This window comes from Chenopodium quinoa, unplaced genomic scaffold, assembly GCF_001683475.1.
Source record: "Chenopodium quinoa cultivar QQ74 unplaced genomic scaffold, ASM168347v1, whole genome shotgun sequence".
Lineage (NCBI taxonomy): Eukaryota > Viridiplantae > Streptophyta > Magnoliopsida > Caryophyllales > Amaranthaceae > Chenopodium > Chenopodium quinoa.
Genome location: NW_018743204.1, coordinates 1,695,876 through 1,720,066, shown reverse-complemented (window position 1 = coordinate 1,720,066; position 24,191 = coordinate 1,695,876). Strand labels below are relative to the sequence as shown.

Below are 24,191 nucleotides of genomic sequence, written 5' to 3'. Positions count from 1 at the left end.
TAATATTGAAAAGCAAAAAAGATTAGGTATGAGAGCCCTAATCACTAGTTTTTTCGTAAGCATCCATATCTTTGTCATGGCGTTCTTGAACGTCTTCTATATCATACGGACACTTTGTTGTCGATTTGCCTATCAATATTACGTGAAAATTTTCATTTGGGCCCTTTGATTCTACTGTCTACTATACCTCCGTCATCATCATCCAATCTCAAGTTTGCATAACGTTCAAGAATCTCATCCGTCATTGTAAAAAAAGAGACGCGCAAATTATCAAAAATCGACTCATCGACAACAAAACCCTACTTTCTAGAGAAAAAATCCTTTCTTTTGATGGAGTCTAAGGTGTTTTGCTTTAATTTGCCTTGTATAAGTTGAAAGCGAGGGATAGCTAAGTGGTTACGCGGACGGTAATTAAATTACCTAGGTCTAAAATAGTCTCTATGAATGAGAAAACTATTTCCTCTTGTCAACTACTACTCCCGCCCTGCATTTTTGTTATTCTCAGTCTCCGCCGCCGGCGCCACCGTAAGCCTCTATCGCCGCCGACTTTTCGACTCGTCTTTCAGCCGTCACTACTTCAATTTATCGACAATACTTTCTCTCTCCTAAAACAGCCCTAAAACCTGATTAAACCCTCAATAACAACAATTAAAGTAGTAAATTTGTAGTTAAGGTAGCATGGGTCGCTCAAAAACACCTTCCAAGAAACCGCAACCTCGTGGTATTGATTTCAAGGTATGAATTCATCTTATTGCGGAAGTGTATTTTGTTGAGTTTTGATGAATTTGTGATTAATTTGATATTTTTTGTTTTTGTTTTTCAGAAATTTAAGAAGAAATTGGGCAGGAAGTTGCCGCCGGCTCATAATGTTACCAATACTGAAATTAAAACCAAAGGTATCATTATAATTCTTGTCTAAGTTTGCAATGTTTATTATGTTTGAATTTTTGAATTGAGGTGATAAAAATTGAATTTTTAATTATCGTATTTTGTCAGTGTTATGTTCAAAAATGAACCTTTCAAGTATTGTTTGTACTGATGACGTTAGAAATTGGAATTTTTTGATTAAAGTTGCAATGTTTGATGTATGTTAATTGGATGGTGGAGGCGTATGCATAGTGCTCACTATGCATCGTTAAACATCAAGCACTTCAAAGAACATGAGGACTAACTCCAAATCTTCAATGAACATAAGAGCTACTTCGTATAACTAAGATGATGTTATGCTCATTGGAGTTTATGTTCATAAGAGCTACTTCATATAACTAGAGTTTATTTTTATTTTATTTTTTTAAGAATAACTAGAGACTATTATGTTCATTGGAGTTAGTCTTCATGCACTTTGAAGTTAGGATTGATGTTCAACGTATGCATAGTGAGCATATGCTTCCACCATCATTTTTGCAGGGGTATGTGTATGTGGAAGTGTTAAACTGCTTTCATGCTGAGTTTCTTTTGTTTTTTGAGCGAATAAATGCTTAATTGTATAAGGCCTTAGTAGCTGGTTCGCATTCACATTGGGTGATAAACGTTAAGGTAGTTATTTAGCTTATATTCCCTTTCTTTCTATTTGTTCTTTCATTGAATGGGTTGTCACAAATACAGAGCCAAATTGTGACAATTAATCACGTGAGATCTTGATAGATTTGTCCCAACGTGTATTTTCTAAATATTAACTTTTTAAATCTTACAACCACGTAATTTAAGATATACCTTTTGAAGTTTGCTAACAGGAAGAACAAAATGGAATGAAGGGATTATTAAGTACTTCGAATGTTCTAATGGATCAGTAATTCATGTCACTTTGTTTTCAAATATTATTAATTTTTTTTTTTCAATTTATGTGTTGATTCCCATGATCCGATGGCTGGTTGTTATTGATTAATGGTTTCTTTATGTTCTGGTGTTTGGGCAGCTATAATTCTTCCGGAGCAAAGTGTGGCATTGGATAAAGAGGGTGTTGCTGTGAGCAAGAAAGGCCTGACATTAAAGGAGCTGTTGCAACAAACATCTCATCATAATGTCAAAGTTCGTAGAGGTCTGTGTCGACTTGAAAGCCTTTACTCAATTGGTGATATAATACATCTCTTTAACGCAGAAATAACTTATCTTTATGTGTATGCAGATGCGTTGGTAGGTATCAAGGACTTATTGCTTAAATTCCCAGCGGAGCTGAAATTGCACAAGAATGCTGTTATTGAGAAATTGCGTGAACGTATCAGTGATGACGATAAAGTAGTTCGTGAAACTCTATTTCAACTATTTAAGTCTACTATCCTTCCAGGATGCAAGGAGGTAAATTTTGTTGTGTAGCTTCATATCTTGTCTTCCCTAGATGATTGGTGGTTTTAGTATTTAAACTTTTTTTTTTTTTTTTTCTTTACAGTTTGGTAAAGCTATGATGGAACTTGATAATTTATTTTGCTGATTCTAAAAGTCCGAGTCAAGAATATTGTGTGACATAATATCTTTTTGTAGATCTTTTTTTATTGTTTCATTATATGCAAATTGCATGTCTAGTATGGGTAGTACTTTAGTACTTTTGAAATATCTTTTCGAAGAAAATTGTACTTGTAAAACTCTTCCAAGCCTTTTTAGCTCTACTTTTCTCTTTTAAATTTATTTTCCATGATTGATGTGGTGGTGAAATTCAAAGCTTCTTTTTGCCTTTAGTCATATAACACCTACTCGCATATAAAGAGTACGAAAGCTAAATGACTCATGATTATTGTAGCGTATATACTGAACAAAGAGAAAGGTCTAATAGGTAATGATTGGTTCATATATATTATATGCAATGGGTAGTTATCCTATAAAAGTTTTATAAGCTTGGAATTTCACTTCTTGGTTTCGGTATCTCAATAAGATTAATGCTCTTCATGTCCTCTGTATTACGGGCACCATGGATTCAACCATTTCATAAAGCATGGCAAACTCTATTAAATGGGCTATTGTGCTGTACGTTATTGTAGTTGCTATTACTTATCTAATTGGCAATGTAATCTATGGCTACATCTGCATAGGGTTGTTCAACTCAGTCTTGCTTTATTTTTTCACCATTTGGATTGATCATGTTCAATTTGTTTGTTTTACTTTATTTGTGATATTGTTCTCATCTATATGTTACTTCTTTTTATCTTTTGAAGGACATAAAGGGGGCTCCTATATCTCTTATTATGGCGTATTTATTTAAAGCAATGACAAATTTAGCAATTGATGTTCGCTTTATGGCTTTCAAATTCTTTGATCTTGTGGTTCAGACTCATCCTCCAGCCTTTTCCACGTATGCTGAAAAGGTATAATGTGATGAGCCTTTTGCTTGTGTTTCAGTTTCTTTATTGTTGACTGTTATGAATTGGAATTCTTAGGTGTTTATGGGTACAGGTGCACCCAAGGCTTTATTTCTACTTATTTGCTTCCAAATGAACAACGAAGAAAGTCCAAAATGAACAAGATATAGTAGCTTTGGGTACACCTAGATCTAGGTGTGCACTGTAGTGTGTGCCCGATTAGAAGTATTTGTGGCCTTTATTATGGGTTTTGCCAACCTTGTTTCCTTAGTTCCTGCAAAGTTTTTATCAATGATGGAGTTTATGAGTGGAATCGTGATTTGTGTGAAGTCCCAAGAAACCAATTGAACCTTATGCTTTGCTTTGCTTTACTTTGCTTTGCTGGCATTGTGATTGGAGAGAAATGGTGACATACTTGAAGATTTTATCTAATTGCACTCTTTTGTTAAAATGTTGAATAGAGCTATCTTTTTCCTCCTATTGCTCTCATGGTCAGGTTTATTTATTTATTTTTATTTATTTTTTTACTACTTCCCTTTGCAATGCAGTTAGAGTAGTGATTTTAATATCTGTTAGTGTGAAATTGGAAATGGGGAATGAGAAAAACTCAAACAACACACACTAAAGGAAACAAGGATCACAAATTCCTTTTCTAAACCTCTAAATCAAACATGTCTCCGCTCCTTTGAATTATCAGTAGGCAGTAGGAACTTGAGACATCTGGTTAGTTTGCCAGTGCTCTCCATGTCAAGTTCGTACACTTGGAAAGAATGGAACCCATACTGTTTATGGTAGAACTTCTCCTCATCAAAGTTTGAATAATCTTTTAGGAATAATAAACAAGAAAAATCCCAACTATTAGGGTTCTTCTCATTTTAGTCCGAACTATACATTAACTCAAATTAACCCCAACTATGAGAGAATCTTTCTCAAAACATCCAAAATGACCTACTACTTCTAAGACTGGTAAATTATTATTGCATTTTTTTTTTCTATTGAACACTAGCTCTTTCCTTTTCATTACCTTGTCTAGCTCCTATCCCCATCCGACTTGGACCCAGGCCCTAGACCACCGCAACATTGCTCACCACTCCCTCAAGACCACTGTACCACTAGACCAACTCCACTACCTCGCCCTAGTCGGACAGCTAAGTGTGTTGGTGTTGGGTGGAAGTGCAGCGAAAATTAAAGAAGATAGAGGCATAGAAAGAAAGGGAGGCTAGGGAGGGTGAGGGAAAGGTTGCTTGGTAAAGTCGACAGTGAAAACTATGGCATTATTAATGAATTTGGGACTCTCAATTGGTTGATTAGCTTATTGAATTAGCTCTCTTAGTTAATAAAGGTGAGCGTAGTGCCGGTGTCTTTTGATGGAGGAGGATGTGCGAATTACGCAGCTTCAAGGCGGTAGTAGCTGTTGTGATTTTGAGGGAATGTTGTTTTTTGTGGAAAGTTTGTGAAGGTGACCCCGGTGATGGTTGGCTGTCGATGGTGGTGGTTCAAGTGGCAAGTGATGGGGGCGGCTATCGTGGATAGTTGCTCCTCCATACAATGTTGGAAAATTAGGGAAGGATTTTTTGTATTTTATTTTTTTTAACTGTGGGTAAAATGCATGAAAGGAAAAAAATTAATTAGAAAAAAATATAAATATAAGCAAAGTCAATTAAAAATTGACACACCAACCTTTTAACCCTGTTTAATAGGTTAACACAAAAGGGAGACTGTTTTGAAAAGGCTACCAACATAAATGGGATGATTCTAGATTAAACTATAATTTGGATTTAAATAAGAAGACAAGTGTAGGTGAGATTATTTTTATAATTTTTCCTATTTTTGTTATTTTTGAGGCTATTTTACTCTTGGAGTAAAGTTTGATGCTCTTACTGATACTTGAGGTTTTCTGATCATGTTAGATGAGTTGCCTCATGATAGCTTGAAGGCATGCATCATTTTGCTCTTAGCCCTCCTTTTGTGTTATTTATACGTGGGTGGACGGGATGGTATCCCCTTGGCATCTCTTTTTTATCTTCAAAAATAGTCAAGAAAAGAAAATTGCCATTGCTCTCCTTGATTGAAGTGTTGAAAAGACAGAACCAAATGAACCTAGCTATCAACTCATAGTACTGTAGCCTGTAGGAGTCATATAAGCCTATGATTGTAATGTCATAATGAAATCCTGCAACCAGAGATTTACCATGACTGGTTTTATTTTACTTTATTCCATTAGGTAATTTGTTGTATTATATTTTTCCATGAGAAATACAATAATACATCTCTCTCTCTCTCTCTAACTCTACTCTTCCTCATCTCCCTCCCCATTCTTTCTCATCCCGGTGTGGTCTTTGATTTTTTTTCCCTTTGTATGTTCTGCTCTCCTGATTGACTGCAGGCTCTGGAAAATTATACAGATCTACTACAGAAGAACCAATTTCTTTCGGAGGAGAAAAGCAAACTCAAGTTTGTTCTTTCTTCCCTGGTGCGCTGCTTGTCGATGTTGCCATCAAATGGAAAAGAATTTCATTCTTCTGGACAGGTGCCATCCTTTTTATTATTAATGTTTCGAACATCTAACCTTTGGTCTTTTTATAAGAAAGAGTTGGTTATTTTTTATTTTATTTATTTCTTGCCAATATTGTTTTTTATTCTGATTTAAATTTAAAGTTTGCCTTTTTTTGTTAGCAACCTGGACAAAAAATAATGAACTGCTGTCCCCCCCCCCCCCCCCCCCCAAGTAATTGTTTGAAAATCACATGAAGAGTATCTTTGAATTCAGTAAAATCACATGAAGAGTATTCTTAATGTTTGGAGTTATTGACCTCTGAAAACAGTTCTTATTTAACTCAGTCAAAAATTTGACCTTTAGAGCTCATGAGAATTGTGTTCTAATTTATACATTGATGTTGTACTTCCCTAGTTTGCTTAAATCAATAAAATTTAGATCTTACTAGGTCTTTGTATGGCTTTCAATTCTACCAAGGTCTTAGGAAAGCTTTTGTTTACAGAAAATGAGCTTGCGATTCAACTTCTTCTTCTTTTTTTTTTTTTTTTTTTTTTTCTTTTTCCGTATTGGTTCTTAAGCCATTAAATTAATGAAATCTTTGACACTGACGTTGTATGCAGTCGGACAAACCAGATATACAGTATCTTTCACTTGTATCTTTTTGCAATGCAGCCATTATATTTTGTATATAAGGGCCTAAGAGACAAGAGGAACAAAAGTAATGAAGCCATGAGCTAGTCCAAAGATTCACTTATCCCAGTTAATTTGTAACCCTAGTCAGTTAATCCATGGTCTTCAAACTCATTGTTTTAAAAAAAATTGTTCATACTGTCTCAATTTTGTAATGCTGACTTTCGTAATGGTTACCAGAAAAATTGCACTAAGGACTTCAACTTAGTAATGCAGACTTCCAAACAGAGAGCACAAACCCCCCTAAAAGATGAAGTGTGCATGTGACCTTGTTCAAGCACCTGTTTACTTAAAGTAGATTTCTCTTTTATATAAGGCAAATAAGTACAGATGAAAGATAATCTTTGAATGGCAGGCATTAATGTGCTTTAGCCAAGAATTGATACTGGTGCTGTATCCTCAGTTGACACAAGGAATACGGAAAAGCCTTTTCTACCAATGATATGATTCTACACAACTTATAGGGCTCTACACATGACGAGATACCATGGTGTTTGTTGTTTCTGGATGATATATATTATTGGGGGATGAGACTTGACTTGTGGCTAATTCTGATTGAAGCTGTGATTGCAAAATTTAGAGCGGTGTCATTATAGTGCTGTGGGTTTGAATGAGGATGTAGTATCTTAGATGAGGCATGTCCCATCGATGAACGTTGGACTTTAGATTGATATGAATACGTTCCTGAACTTATTTGTTATTTGCATGAAACACTTATCATATTTGGCCATATAATTGCACCTTCTACTGCTATTTTCTGTCAGCCTTTTTAACTTCAAATCTGAACTCTTACCATGTATCTGTCTTTAGATAATCAGTTTTCAAATAATTTATGATGATGCAGACAAATGCTGAAAAAGAAGTGCTGCATGCTTTTGAGAGAGACGTGCCTAATGATTCTACTGGTATGCAATGATTCTCAATACTATGCTTTGATTTTTCCTTTTTTTTTTTTTTTGCTCAAGATATAAGTATAAATTATTTAACTGTTATTATGAATAAAGATGATTGAAAAACAGTGCTTACCTGTGCTGTAAAAGCTTTCTTGTTTGTGATCATAAAATTTTGTATGCCTCGCGTGATAATCAGTAATTTTCAATTTCTATATCTTTTCTGCATTTGGAGGCAATTGCTCAATGCTCAGTGTTTAATGATAACTTAAAGAATGACAGTGTTTTCTTGACTTAGGTGACATACTCAAATATTTTTAACACAGATTTTCATGACAATTCTGTTTGTTTTGTATACTGTGTTGCCCTTATTGGTACTGCTTCACTGATGAGATTTCTGCTTACTCTTAAACAAAATATTATTACTTTTATATTGTTTCTCTAAGGTCTTACGAAGAAAATCTTTCATTACAATAATTTAAGCCCTAAAATTGCTGTTACATTTACTGTTTTTGTCCCTTGTGGTTATATTTCTTAAAGGTTTCCGTTAGTTCTTCATTTCTTTGGTACTTCTCTATTTCTTATAGGAAAATAAAGCTTGTCGTTTAAAATTTTCCTCCAATCCCTGGATCATAGTGCTTACACCATTAAAATTTTGGGCTTACTGTCAAAATATCGCCTGTTGGATTTTGATGAAGCAATTTATGACGAGCTTCTCTTTTCTGTTTTTGCAAAGCATTTAGTTCATTAGAATCTTTGGTTTAGTTTTCATCTGCTTCAGCAAGTTGAGCTACTTTTTGCCTATTTGGATATATATGACTAGGTCTTCTAGTCGCAGCTTTTATATCCTACCTACAAGAATGTAAATGTGACAAGGAAGTTTTACTAGAAAATTTTTTTCATGCCTTTTATATAATCTGCCTTTTGTGCTTAATATTGTCTATCTTTGTCACTTATTGACTCTTTGACTACCCACAAAGTGACGGTCCTGTACCACCTGATAAAGCACCACCTTGTAAGCTGTGAGAGAAAATATGATATCATTAGAGAGAGAGAGAGAGAGAGAGAGAGCTGGTGTTTAGGGAGAATGCTTAACTAGTATATTGAATATATATCACTTAACATATTGAGAGAGAGAGAGAACTGGTGTTTAGGGAGAACGCTTAACTAGTATATTGAATATATATAACACTTAACAGATTCAATTGGTGTTTAGGGAGAACGCTTAACCAGTGTACTGAATAAGAACTGGTGTTTAGGCAGAACGCTTAACTAGTGTATTGAATATATATAACGCTTAACAGACTCAATTGGTGTTTAGGGAGAACGCTTAACTAGTTTGTGTGAGAGAGAGAGAGAGAGAACTGGTGTTTAGGGAGAATGCTTAACTGTATTGAATATATATTTCAACTGGTGTTTAGGGTCTAAAATGCTTCTCTTCTTCTTATATGAGCCTAGATGTTGTTTATAAGAAAATGTCTTTTCTATTGTTTTCAAAAAATGATTTATAGTTAAAAAAGAGGATAAGTTTTCATTTACTATATGTCATGTGGTTTTGGAGGGAAAATATTCACACAATTACTTAAAGTGTCCCCCACGGTTATTACTTTAATAATAATATATAGATTATGTCCACATGCTGGCTATGGATAGGATTTTGAGGAAAAGATTTCAAAAAGAAGCTAATAGATAGAATTAATGACATGATGTGATACTGTTCTCAGCTTGGCCTTGTGGTTGAATTTGAATCTTGCCATCCCACTGCAAGATGAGCTTATGTGTTCCACCATGTTGGCAATTTAGTTTCTTGAACCTCTGTCAGAAAGTGGTGTGTTCTTAAAATAATGATTTTGAAAAAAGAAATTTTATTTGTCATGTCTTCAATGTAGGCCATATTTTGATCGTTGGCAAATTGAAGGATCTTGTTCCAGTTCTTGTCAACTGCTTCTATGGCTTAATGTCAGAAGCCTACTCTCAACCTCAACTTGATTCACATTCTTTTGACTGCATGCAATCTATACTTCATAGCATAGATCTAATTGTCCGGTACAAGGTGTATGGAATCAGCAAGTATCAACAAGATCTACGTACTTCTATGTCCTCTATTTCAAGCACAGAGATCCATGCACAGGATGAAAAGTTCCCTTTACTTCTGTTGGATAAGTTGTTTGCTGTTTTCCCCATGCAACCAACTCGTGCTCTTTCTGAGGAGGTATTCACTTTTTTTATAAGTGATTACATACTTTTTGTGATCCTTATGACTTTCACAAAACATGTTCTGTTGTGATGTCTGCATGATATCCTGAATATTTTGTTTTCGGAATAGGCTGGTGGAGTAGCATCCTCATCATTTCCAAAGATATTCTGATGATGAAAGTAGGATAGCTCCAATTTTAATTGCTTGCTAGGAATCTTGCGTAATAATCTAGAAACTAGAACCTATTGAGATTAAGGTAAAAGTATTGTGAAAAAATTCACTTTTGGACGGTTTTAGTGCTTTTTGGCTTTGAAATTCAGTCGGGGCTGCTTTAAAATCAAGAAATTTTTAAATTCCTTAGTTTTCTGGTTAGATAATTTCTTCTCCAAGTGCTTTTGCTCAAGTGACTAAGTGTTAAGCATGGGATTCAAACCCGTCTTATCTGCTCTAAAGTGGAGAATCTGACCAGCCTCGTTTTCATGGTGATTGGGTGAACTTCCACAAAACTCAATTAATTCTCAAGTCAGATAACACAACTGAGGAATAACATAGGGATTAGGCTGTATATATATGCTAAAACAAACTTGGAAAGCTAGAAACTACTATTACCAAACTAAATACCTAGAGTGAGAATATCATTTGCTACAACTATTATGAATGCGAAAGAAAACATAAAATGAAGAAATGCACTTTTGGGCCCATGATTCATTCCCATAATAATTTAGTTGTGCATCTACTATTAGCTGTGTAAGGTGAGACATAAATTCCATCTCATCTCTCTTATAATCTAATTTGGTGAAGGTGACATTGCTAAGAACAGTGTCTTGTATGTATATTCTTTCAATGAGCTTGCTTTTTGTACTTTCATTGCATGATATTGTTGCTTGCTTTTCATGGTTTCTCAATTGTGTTCCTCTGAACATAGAATTATGCATGAAGATAATATCCTATAAAAGTTTGAGTTGCTTTTCTGCTTGTGTTCTCCCCTGAAAGATTTAAAGAAAAATGTCTTATAAGCATACACTGGCGGACCTACGTTGGAGCAAGGGGTAGCACGTGCTACCCCTCAAGGGGCAAAAAAAAAAAAAAGGCAAAATGTTCAAAAATGCTAAAGCAGTGATTTTGTACATATATTATTCCTTGTTTGTAGATTTAGTATAATGTGCGTTGCCCTGGTGGTGCGGAAATGTGGTTAAAATTGATATATGCCTGTGCAGGTCAGAGGTTCGAGACCTCAAGGCTACAAATCTAGTTTAGTTTTTTTTTTTTTTTTTTTTTTTTTTTTTTTTAAAAGTTTCCCATTTTCTAATGAATTACTATGTAGAAATAGCTTTCTAATCTACAATATTCTCTCTATTCATAGTAATTCTTCCCATTTCATGCATATCTTGTTCTCAAAAGCTTATATTTGATCATTAAATTATTTAGTTTTATATAAGTAACAATATTTATGAAAATTTACATTGAAATGTATATACTAAAAAAAAATCGCATGTGAGTTTTTTTTCTTATATTCAACGCTTCCCATAGTATTAAACTTTGACCGGTTGATAGATAATACTAATACATATAATTCATGGAACATTTAAGGGAGTACTTTTTAATTTGATTATGGTATATTATTGATAACTAGAATATAACTTATGGATAAATTAAAGCACTAATATTAGTCAATGTGGGGTTTTGTTTTAACAAGTCAAAGTGGTATATGTGAATAGTATAAAGGTCAAAATTGTGCATGCACTTCAAAAAAATAGGGAAGGGGTATACGTCAAGACAACACATTATATAAAAGTTAACCCAATTCGTTCGGTTGGTTGTTGTATAATTCGACAATCTAAATAGTTTATTATGACTTTATGTTACGGTTTTTTTTAACAAGTTATCTGATCTAATGCGTAGTGCTACCCCTAGTTATAAATCTTGGATCCGCCACTGTATGCAAATGTCTTATATGTATGGCCTCTGTTGTCCTATGGAAAATAATTGTTACCTGTGCAACTTGTTTAATCATGCTAGCTGTTGGATTTATAAATGGTTGTGGTGGTTATTTGATTCGCCTTTTTGTTTTTGGTTGACAGGATGATCACTATGATCGCAGATATTACATATTAAATGCTGTAATATCCCGAATATTCTTTACTTTCAACCAATACATCTCCCCGCTTCCTGTTTTGTGCGAAAGGTTCTTGAGCTTCTTAAAAGACTGGCTTTTTGAGGTTTGTTTCTCTTGTTACATATTAGTTGAACTCAATAAATAATATATAAGACTGGCTACAGATTCCGCATGTGGGGGTAGTGAACTGACTTTGAGGCCTTAAAGGTAAGCTGGACAGGGGCATTTGGGGAATGAAAATATAACATCTTTGAGCTTGGGTGTGTCCTTCAAATATTTCCATCAAATCAGGCTAGACCAGAAATGTTTTACCTCATAAGATTAATACCTGTAAATTTTTTAATTAAAGTAGTTTATTGTAGGGGAAGAGAACACAATTTTACTGTGGGATAAACTAACTTTGCTAGCGTATATTTATGGGCTAAGGCTGCTGGCGTTTCCTTATTTTGTAAAATCATTAAGTAATTCTTTGCAAGACTGTGTCCTTTTGTTGTCTTTTCTTATTTTGCTGTGTTAATTAATAATTTTCTTATATATATGTAAAAAAAAGAACTAATTTTTGTAGGAAATTAAAATAAACACCCTGAGTATGATACTGAGTCTTCTGGCAGATCTTATTACATGAATCAACAATCTGCATGGGATAATGGATGTGGCATGTACAGAAAACAATTGATAATTATAACTGATGGATTTTATTTTTCTCTGTAGAATATCATAGTTGTAGAAATCATGTGATGATGAGTCTGGTAAACTGTAATGAGAATCTAACACAATTGACTTTTGTTATCTGCCAGAAGTATATTTTCGAGTTCAAGTTAAATTCCGGCTCTTGAAATAACTTTTCTTCACTGGCCTTCCCCTAATTATTCCGTTGCAAAATGGACATTAGCTGCTTTGATGACGTATGACGCCCTTATTGTCATTACTGCCAACTTATTCAACGAGTTTAATTCTCTTGTGGATTTGCAGTCATCGACCCATTAGTCACTTCGTAGACCTTTTCTTCTGGCAATTGTATCTCTATTATTCATATTATTTTGGGCCTATCATCCTTGGAAAATTGATAGTGTGAGTATTGCTATATATTTCTCTTCTTTATCTACTATGTAATATGTTTTTGGTTTCAACTTGCAGTTGTATAGAAGTAACGTTTCTGATAAAGCATTTTATGACAAGCAACTGCCTTCTCTGGTTCCTTTTATTCCATACCTTGTATCAACTGTAGATGACCAAGATCATCACCTTCTAAAGGTCTGTTCCCTCACTCATATCTTGATTTTATTCCACTAAATTCCAAAACTTATGGCAATGACTTTGTAGATCTTGGCAGGCATCTTCTTGTGTAAAAAGATGTGATCTAATAAATTCAGAAACTATGGCACACGCTTTGAGGAAGAGATAAAGTAATGTAAACATACAAATTAATCTAAATAATTTATACACGTAATATCTAACCCATCTGCCATCTCTAATCTTGGTGTTAAAATTATTTGATCAAGTTGCTCGTTTACCTACTTTAATCAACTCCTAAAAAAGCGTGCCTATAGGTTGTGTTGCAAATAAAAGAAAACAGAGGAAGTACATCATTACCTTCTGGATGTATTGGAATTTTCAGTGGTCTGCAGAATCGTCGAGATTGTGATTCCAATGTAATTTATATTTCCATGTTTTCCGATAATTTTTTTATTTTTTTTATATTGACATATTGTACGAGATTTTTTTTTCTTAAAAAAAATGCACCAAGGATTGGTTTCTGCATAATGATTTCTGGTCCATCTTGATGAAATAACAAGGGAAGGCAGATTTAATTATTATAGTGTAAAGCCATTTATAAAAAATAAAAATAAAAGTGCTTATATAGTCCCTTATGTGAAATTTGTAATTCTTGTAAAAGAAATCAGAACATAAGTGCTGATAACAATGCAATACTAGTTGACTTGATTAAGGTGGAAACCTGGGACATTAAAAGAAAAGTAGGTCATGTAACTCTGAACTAATTAGAAATAAGGGGATGTTTGGTTTGGATGGCTTATAGGGAATGAAATTGAAAGGGATCAAGGGGAAAGGAAAGTATTACCCTTTGATATAATGTGCTGTTTGTGTGAGTTATTCACCTCCCTTCCTCTTCTCTCCACCAATGCTCCACCAACTCCATCACTCTTATGTTGATCAAAGGTTGTTGGATGTTTAAGGTTTAGGGGTAAGAGTTATTCCTGAGTGTGTATGTGTGTGTGTGAAGAGGGGTGGGGGAATTATGGTAGAAGTAAATTGGGGAATTGTAAGCGTAAAGGGGATGAAAAAACTGAACAAACAAACTTTTTTTAAGGGAATTAAGATAGTTTATTACCTTTCCCATGAAATTCCCAAACCAAACTCCCCTTTATTGGTAATGAATAATCTACTTCAAGTTGTTTGGAATTCTATAGTTGTGGTTTTTCTGTGTAGAGTTGATGAGATATTTTTTTCTGTCTGAACTGTGGTTAGGAGAGACCAGATGTTATTTTGTGAGCTGGGATAGGTCAAGGGTGGTTTGGGTTTCGAATGTATAGTTCCTGAAAATAATTTTTTGTTGATGATGAATGTGGGCTTGTGGCACCAGTTCTTATGAATTCGGAACTCTATGATGACCATTTGAATGCCATTCAGGTCTGAGAGTTGTGTTTATGACTAGGATCTATTAACAGCAATAACACTTACATTTAGAAGTCTTTGGCTAACCACTCGGGGCTGTTCTATCTTTGTTTTATTCAATAAAGAAGTATGTTGCTCAACTGAATGTTGGCTGGAGGACATCTCCACTTTCTATCCAATCATAGTTTTTTTTCTTACTTGAGACTGTTAAGGTTTAATAAGTGTAGAGGTGTTTTATTGTGTCTCTCTTTTTGTGTATCTCCGGCCGACTTCAGCTGGGGAAAAATAGGACCTACAGAGGATCAATGCTCTTTTTCCTGTTAGCTTAAAGCTGGATAAATATGTTCAATGGAAAGAGAACATTTATTGACCAAAATGGAGAGTTACAAGCTACATAAATGGGAGTAGGTTCTGCTTGTAAATTTATATTCTTGCTCATGTAAGGGAAAAAAGATATCACCTATAAGCTGATATATTTATCTGGATTTTGCACAATGGTGAATCACGTGTACAAGCTGTTACTTCTAATTAACGATTATTAATAGTCTTAGTGTCTTGTATAGTTTTATGGTTGTTGAACTCTATAAGAAGATAATCTATATTCTTTATCTCTGCTGAAAAATATATTGGTTTTGTGACTCATGATGATTTTTGACAACATCCCTGATATCTGGATAATACAGTGTTCTAATTGATTTTTGTTTCATTTAACCTTGTCTGATGCTATAATGTTTTTGTCCACTTACGTATACTTTTTTAATATAAATTGCAGGCTTTTACTACAGCATTTGGGAATTGCAGTCCTGAATCATCATTAAAAATGGCTTGCCTGGAAGCTGTTGAAGAGATGCTTGTTCTTGTAAGCTATCATAAACTTGCATATATGGTTTTATATTTGTTAACAAAATAACTTCTACAAACAGAAGGGAAGTGGAGAGGACTATCATCCTGGTATCTTGAGGATAATATAAATTACTGTCTTAAACTGCTGAAACTGGTTTTTTTTTATATATAATTCTAATAAGCTCAGTAAAGAGAAAGATTTGTCATCAGCTGCTTTACTATGTGAAGACTGTGAGAGTGAAGATGGAAAAGCTTACTTTTGTCATCAGCTGCTTTACTATGTGAAAACTGTGAGAGTGAAGATCGAAGAGACGAGATAGAGAGAGTAAGGATCAGTTGCTTAGCTATGTGATCATTGTGAAAATGAAGACAGAAAAGGGAAGGAAACTTGGGGAGAGAAGGGAGTTGAAGGAAACTAAGTTTATGTGATCATGGTGAGAATGAAGATATAAAAAGGGGGAAAAAACCCCGTGGGGGGTTGGGGGGGGGGGAGTGACGTTGTTGAAGGAAACTGAACAGAAAATATTTGTTGGTCAATATCTTCCACACGTACAAAATTGGCCATCATGGTTCAGTTTTAAAATAAGGAAAATCGACTCTAGCAGTCCCAACTATCAACGTTCTTCTTTAAAAGGGTCAAACTATTGATTAACTCATAGCAATCCCAATTATAGGGGGATCCTTCTCAAAAAGTCCTTGACCTCTTATGAACGGTTAATGGCGCCATATGTCACGTATTCATTATATATATATATATATATATATATATATTTTTTTTTTTTTATATATATATATATATATATATATATATATGAAATGGCAACGGATCGGACTGGGTAGGATCCGACTCCGACCCGCCACACAATCGGACCTAAAATCCGAATCCAACTCCAAGTAGCTGAACTCCGAATCCGACTCCGGTATCTTCCGCAACCTCCGGGTCCGACCCGAATCCGAACAATTAATGATATAAAATTTTCACTTTTTTATGAATCTAAATCATTGAAGACTCTACATTCATGTATAATTGCAAACGAACAATTGATAAGACACTTTTGAAGGAGACTTGCAGATTTGCACCAACACATGCACATAATACGAAGCAAATATGGTTTCTTTGTTTGATATGAGATAAGAGAGATAGTCTGATGAAATAGAATCATAGAAATAATATAGAGGGATTAATAAAATGGGAGATTTGAATTTTTAGGAGAGAGAAAGATGAGTAGAGGAGAAGATGATTTTTTAGAGCAGGAGAGGAAAAGAAAGCGGCGAAAGTATTTAAAGAGTTTTGGGCTTTTGGCTCTTAAATGACCCACAAAAAACTACACTATAAAACCTACTCCGTATAATTGTATTACATATATAATGGGTCGGACTCGGATTCGGGTCAGGTCCATCGGACCTCAAGCAAGATCCGAGTCCGGTCCGACTCCATTCGGATTCGAACTTTTTTAATTAGACTCGGATTTTCCTTTTTTCGGATTTGGATCGAACTTTTTTCTTCGGATCGGATCGGACTTGGATCGAATTCGAATTAAATTGCCATCCCTATATATATATATATATATATATATATAAACGTCAGGCACCTCCCTTCTTTTGCTATCTCTCTCTCTCCTTTCCTTTCCTCCCTCACGCCCTTTGGTTGTATGAGGCAATATTTTGAAGTTGGTCATCTTATTAATTTTATTAACCTTAAGGTGTCATGATGATAACTGTTGATTTTGGATTACCATGTACTATGTGATAACCATGCTAAAGCCACCTTTGCTAATTGCAGAAACAAGAAATCCTATTTTCAGATGCCGGTGATAAAGAAATACTGGACTGTCAGAAGACTTGGATACACGAGATTGGGCTGCTTCTGAATTCAATTAGCAATAAAAAGCCATCAAGCTTCCATGTATGAGCACAGCCTTTGTAGTTATCACAAATAATGGCTTGTCAAGTTTTTTGTGGCATGTTATTATTTTTTTGTTTCTTTTTGGCTTTTATAGTGACTTAATTTCCCCTACATGTCATTGCATCAATTTGACAGGCAGTGTTGCATCTTTTGCTTCGCCTAGGACAAATTGGACTATCAAACAGCGATCTTGCAGTGGAATATGACAAACTACAGGATGAATTGCAAAAGTATTACTGCATAAAATCAGAGAATGGTGAATTAATAGCTCTTTTTCTCTTTTCTTTGCGGGTGTCATCTTCATCATCAATAGTGATGTATAGGATAACAAGATGAGCGAGAGGAATTACATTTATACTTGAGACTAATTATTATCTAATTATCTGTTAACTTGACTGTTTCATCCTCCAATCATTGGTGTGCTCAATTGTGTAACTAAAGATAGTGGTATTCATAAAATAAAGCATTCATTTAATACTATACCCTAATTGGCTCTGATGATAAACAGGATGATTGGAGGTTGCAGGGAAACACCTCCTTTTAGTTTTCAATTTGTTTAAAGTTGGTCACAGCAATTTTACTATTAAGATGAGATTAATTACATCTCTAGGATTGATGTGGTGTAGCCATAGTGAAAGGAGTGATAATCTTAATGTGTACTATATAGTTTTCTGATTTTATTTTCCTTTTTGGCTTCTTCATTGTTCATACCTTTTTTTAAAAAAAATGTGTTTCATATACATTCATCTCTTTTCCTTGCTTGTCAATCTTTTTTGCATATGCTCCACCGCTTTCTTCTGTTTGTTTTTATATTTGGTATTAACCCTTCCCTCCATCATATTGTGCTGTTCTTTAATCATATTCTTTTTGTATTGCAGGTCATATATGTTACGGCCCTTTTATGGAACTTTCCAAAGAATCTCAAGAACTTTCCATTTGCTGTCTCTATTACTTTTCTTGTCTGAAAGGACAATTACTTGCCTCGCTGGCATTATGCTGCTTATGTAAGCAATTTCTATCTTGTATGCTAGAAAACTGATGTCAAATATAAGTTCACCTGAAACAACATAATTGGTAGTAGCATGTGGTATTATACATTGAAGTTCAGTACTTACTCTGTTCTTTGTTAATTGCAACGTTGAGGATTTCACACTTGCAATGCATATCTTTTACCATTAATAACTTTAATTATGTTTTAGTAAGAATTGTATAAAGTTGATATTTTGAAAGTATACATCAAACAAAATCTCACATGACTATTTTTCCAAATGTATAAATAAAATATAGGCGATCAAAAGGGTGTGTGAATAATTAAAAATTCCAAACGTTGCGATTAAAAAAGATCGGAGGAAGTATAATATCAAGATTCATTGGAGCATGTCAAAAGAGACTATTTATGCTGCTTGCTACAGTGTCTGGATGAAATAGTTTAGCTTAATTCATGAGTAGTCGTCTTCGGTGGAGCCTTAAACCATGAATCTTGATATTTGGGAGGGAAGTTAAATCTTTCCTTTCTACCTATTTGGCTGCTGTACTTAAAAAATTTATTTCTATTATTGATTTCAGCTCATTCCTTGGAGCCCTCTGTCTTATTTCGGATCATAGAAGTCCTACATTCATCTTATAACGCTGGTCACATCCATGTTGTTGACTACATCAGTTTCTTGGTCACTTTACTTTCACAATATGAAATATCTGGTAAGTGATGTACCCATTTCATTACAGATTTACAGGTGCCATTGACTCAATTCAAAATTTTGATCCAGTTTAAATAATTTAAGATCAAGACGGTAGAGTTGAAAATTCCATCCCTATGGAACACAATAAGCAACCTCAAGGTGATGACTTTATAGTACCTTCAGTGGATAGGATTGTTAGTGTGACCCTTGCTAGTAAAATGATGCACATTTACATGGCCTTCATCAAACAAAGAGGTGAATTTGAGGTACCCATTGGGGGTGGGTGGGGTAGTTTTGAACCCATGGAATTGGCTCTCTATGGAAAGAAAAAATGTGGAATGAATTTTGTAGCAATTGTTAATTGTGATGTTTCTTATCTAAAGAAGGTATTCATCATCAGGGTTTGATTTATTGTTCTCATTGAATATATTGAATATTAAGGATGTCTTGTGACTCTTGTCCTCGTTTTCCTCGTGTATGACAATCTATTTTTCTTATTCAGTCAATATAATATAGTTTGTTGTTTTTTGCCTTGTCATTGCAGAGAAAACCTGTAGCACAATATTGAAGGAGGCTAATCTAGCAACTTTTAGATCTGTCGCTGGACGTGTCTGCTGTTTCCTAAGTCAGATGGGAGATCCATCACTGCTTTTTCAGATATTAGAGGATGTTGTTCTTGACCATATAGTGAGTTGGCTAATTTTTTTCACCTTTTGAGTAGCTCTCATTGTTGTTTACTTTTTCTCTCGGGTCTCAGTCTTTTATATTAATCCTACTCTTTAGTGGACAATGCAAACTATATCAATTTTGAATATGCTGATTCATCCATACAACTGGTGTAATTTCTCAGGGAATTTTGACTGTATTTTTTTTTTTCCTCAGTCACAGAAATTACCTATTCATAACACTTGTGCATTGATGGGAATGCTTATAACTGTGGACTCCAGACCGACAAGACTTTCAGAGGAAAGCATCATTAAACTTGGTGATATTATGTTGAGTTACATGATTGATGTTGCACTTGTAAGTGTTATTTTGTTTCACTCTTGCTCCTTAACCTCACCATTATTCTGTCACAATTGGCATGCCTATATGCACACACTTGTGCCTTTTTTTTTGTTTTTTAGGCTTGCTATCCAAAATCGTATTGAGTGATTATTTTTTTTTAAAAAAAAAAAAAATTCCATTTATGTTCTCAAAATTGTGTGAAAGTTGCTCTTGTGGAATTGTCACATTTTGATGGCATACCTCTTTTTTCTATTGACCATGATTGTAAAAATTCATTAAGCCTTTTTTGTCACTGCTGCATGTCTGAACTCATTCGTTTTTCTGATTATATTATTTTGCACTTTGAATGTCTTCCATCTAGATAAGTACATCTCCAAGCTTCCATCTTGATTTACATTTATCTCCTCTATTCTTTTTTTTTTTTGGTTTGCTAATGGTGATCAGATTCTATATGTGCTCTTTTCTGCATGATATGTGTATATAGGCCATAAATACTTTTTAGGCCATTGGAACATACTTTTTGGCAAGTTTTTAAATCTTACATTCTTGCAGATCTTTACAATAATAGAAAGACATAGTTTATTAAAAGAAGGAAAATGAATCCTTTTTTATTTTCTATCCCGCTCCCTGTTCTATACTTATACGTAGTATAATTGAAAATAATTCCCTCTAGATTTCCTTGAAATTCCCTAGTCCAAAAACACTATCTGCCTGATAATGATGATTTTTTTATTTTTTTTTTCTCTTTCTGGTATTATGAACTTCTGTTTTCAATGGTTACTAGTCGATTGTTGAACATTATATGAGGGCTCACCAGAGTTTATGGTCTTTATGCAGTTGTTTCCGGTACCCGAGGAGGAGCAAAAGGCATCCAGTAACTTCTATGCATGGCACGATTATCTCCTTCCTTGCTTTTTCCTGCTGGATAGAAGCTCCACATTTTGTAAACTTCTACTAGATAAAATGGTGTCTTTGGTTGGTGAATCTGGCGAATTACTTTTCTTGAGAGACACTCAGCTTACACGAGATCATCCTAGAAAAATAAGAGCTCTTGTTTCCATTTTTATAATGATGTCCATGGATAGCAAAATGCGAACAGTTCTTTCTACATGCCAGACAGAAATTGATAACATTTTTCAGAGCATACTCTTACTACAGGTTTGTGCATTGGTTATGACTTTCATCTCTTGAAATTCCTTTTTTTTTTTTAGGACAACCCTTGAAATCCTTTTGTTTTTGAGAAATGCGATCCTTTGTTTCTGAATTCAGGGGTAATGATAGAATAATATTGCTTTTGCATTTGATCTCTTGAAATCATGGACTCCTTTGTTACATTGTGCTCCACAGTATCAGTTTTCATCTTAAAATTGAGGCTTAAGCTTCTATTAAAGCTGGAACTGAGGCTTTTTGAACTTTACGTAGTGTTTAATTTGACTCTTGGCACAACACGTTAATTGCCCTGTTCTTTTCCTTTGAAGCAGTCCACCATTATGAGCAGCATGAACATTGAACAGCAGCATCAGGTACAAAGTCTTGTAGAGAGGTTGAAGAAAAAAATTAGTGAGATGTTCAGCATGACATCCTGATATCAAATGCACTTTCAAGTCAAGTAGTACAACATACTTGATCTTCTATCCCGGTGTTATGTGGTAATAATATTCATCTTATTGGGCTTAATCTTTTGCTCTCTTCATTAATGGCATTCTCTCTTATTGTATTGGTATATCATATTCAGTGCATAATCTTCTACCCCCCTCTTCCCCCCACCCTCGAAATGTTTTTAAGAAAGCCAAAAAAAACAGAGAACTGTGTTGAGAGATTGGTATGAGCATATAACTTTATGTGGCTTGTGACCTCTGATATTATCTTTGCAACTTTATTTCTGGGGAAAAATATACATCGGAAAAGGCAAATTCTCAGTCAGAATTTAATTTTTGCATCGCCTCAATTCTTCATTATCAAAGATAAGGCAAAGAGAATCTTTTTAATAGAGAGCGCCACTTTTGTCATCACCGTGTCCCATACTTTAAGTAGTGGTATATCTGGAAAATTTATCTTAACACCATTACTATATTAAGAAAAATAACATTTTGGAGAGAAACTGAAGTACTACACGTGATTGTATATTTTGGATTGCCAGCCTCATTTCTGCAAATGCTGTAATGTTCTTGAATCTTGATTTTTGTGCTTACTGATTCCTCATGTTTGAATTTTTTTTTTTGTGTAATTACCTGTATTCTGAAAATGGTTGATAGTCATAATAATCCGTACTTTTTTTATATTAGGTGTACTGAATTAAGACATTGAGTCATTTCTGTATTGATGATTTTAAAATATAAAATAAAAATGTATACTTCTTTTCTTTTTAAAAATTCGTGATTTCCTCTTTTTAGTTGTACTTTGCCTCTTTTCTTGTTAAACTTCGTGAATTATGGCCATTTTCTACTGATATATACAAAAATAGTCATGTGTGATCTTGTTAGGAAATACATGTTTTGTTGATGAATATCCCATTCTTATGGCATAGAATATTGGGTGTTCGTTTCAATTTTTCTCTTCAGTCTCTAGTTTGTAATTTGGCCCCAGTTTGGTCTTGGTCATGTATCTCTATTTTCCCATTCTTCATGCGGCTTGTTTTTAGATTTCAATTTCTCACTTTAACTTCATGTAGCCAGCTTAGGCATCTAAGCTTCATTTATCTCTTCTGCTTTGAGTGTTGGCCACCTGATCACATATGCTCTGCTTCGTTTTAAGTAAATTGTTATGATGGCAAGTGTAAAATACAAATGCTTCCAAAACTAGTACAAAGTATTTATTTCGAATTTTATGAAAAAAATTATTGTTTCGACTTTAGGCTCTTATGGTCATTTGCGTAGTAATAGCTAGCTCCTAGATGATCTACTTAAAAGTCACTGCCACTCGATTTATTCAAGGGTGAAGATCTAGTTATCTAGGCGCATTAAGGTAGCTAAGTTCAGAGTATAATAGAAGTAATTTGTTTGTGAGAAATATTTTGCTTATTCTTTGCTCTCTTCTTTTAACAGGGATTATCATCGTGAAAATGGCAGATAAATCACCAAAATTCGATTATTTATTTCTCCAGGCTACCAGAGTTGTCGAAGCTGCAATTCAGATGACGGGAGCAATGTTGGGGCTAGTCGTCACTCACACAATTTTGTTAGGTATATGCTAAACTTGTCTCTATAGTTTAGACTTGGGTTGTTTATGTACATTGTGGAGCATACATGTCTTCTTATATGCAGATGATTCTTTCAATAATTTTAGTTCTGTAAACTTTCCTGTAATATGATTGAGCCCTTCTGAAATTCTTACCCGGTAAATACGAAGCTGATTTCTGCTTAGTTTATCGGATCATATAAATATACGAAGTATATTTTATAGAAAATTATCTCCATACTCTTGCAATTATATCATTCTGGTGTTTTACTATAACATGCGCACATCCATGACTATAACATGTACTGTACGTATCAAAGCCAAATCTATTTGTGAACAAGCTACGGAGTATATTGATTTCAAGCCATTTGTAAGTGAAAGTATGTGAGGGGAAGGGAAGTAAATTGCCTGCATACACTGGTTCTGCTATTTGAATTTAAGGTTAACAGATGTAATGCTTCCTAGGCTCAATTTTAGTTGATATGTTTTCTTTATCACGTTTGACAACACATAGGTTCAATGATTAGTAATTTTAATTATCAACTAGTAAAAATCATAGAAAGTTGAGATCATGAAAATATACATTGAGATGATTCTAACAATGTCACACTTGTATTTATCATTTATAACTATAAATCGCAAAAGCTAGTTATAGTATATTTTGTAAGTGTTAAAAGTCAAAGTATGTCAACTAAAAAAGAATGAAGAAAATCTGAGTAATATATATATGTGGCAAGACTAACACTGTAACACAACATAATAAATAGGGCGAGCCAGGATTAAGTAGAAAAGTGTAGAATTTAATGAACAATTGTGGCTATGGACTATGGTTATCTTGGAGCGATTCCCATAAAAATAAAATGCTAAAAGATGACAAATTGCTATTCTAATCTACTGTCTATGTTAGCAAAATAAATTAACCTAATTTTTTTGTATTATTTAATCGTACAAAATCGCTAGCGGTTAATAGATGCAAATGTTTTTTGTAGCCATTTTTATCAGTTGCACAACTAGCGTATGAATATGACTGTAAATAAGGAAATTAACAATTTGTTAATTTGCAAACATGGACAATAGATTGGGAATAATGATAAAAGGGGTGTAAATAAGGAAATTTGAAATCTTCTAGCATTTTCTATGGAAATTGTTCATAATATTAGTAATTACGTTGCTATTGTAACAAATTGATCTAAAACAATAGATCAGTTAAAAGTTCTTTTCTAAAACTCTGCCTTTTGTGGAGGCGCCCCAATCAATCAGTCTG

At 34.1% G+C, this 24,191-nt stretch overlaps 1 protein-coding gene across 4 annotated transcripts; it reads left to right on the top strand.

Annotated features, from left to right (window-relative positions):
• Positions 1-183: 183 nt before the first annotated feature.
• Positions 184-23,112, top strand: LOC110733861. 4 transcript variants are annotated; one of them, XM_021913936.1, is made up of 21 exons: positions 184-735; positions 824-896; positions 1,916-2,038; positions 2,126-2,295; positions 3,147-3,296; positions 5,677-5,820; positions 7,322-7,382; positions 9,257-9,579; positions 11,646-11,783; positions 12,818-12,934; positions 13,231-13,332; positions 15,087-15,173; positions 16,941-17,063; positions 17,199-17,319; positions 17,942-18,067; positions 18,630-18,761; positions 19,287-19,429; positions 19,625-19,765; positions 20,588-20,908; positions 21,229-21,399; positions 22,854-23,112. In XM_021913936.1, exons 1-20 carry the CDS (start codon positions 679-681, stop codon positions 21,334-21,336), a joined length of 2,760 nt encoding a protein of 919 aa, XP_021769628.1. In that variant the 5' UTR covers positions 184-678; the 3' UTR covers positions 21,337-21,399; positions 22,854-23,112. The 4 variants fall into 4 exon arrangements, with proteins under 4 accessions (XP_021769628.1, XP_021769627.1, XP_021769630.1 ...); XM_021913935.1 differs by having other exon boundaries at positions 185-735; positions 22,795-23,112; XM_021913938.1 differs by having other exon boundaries at positions 186-735; positions 21,232-21,399; positions 22,795-23,112.
• Positions 23,113-24,191: the final 1,079 nt, after the last annotated feature.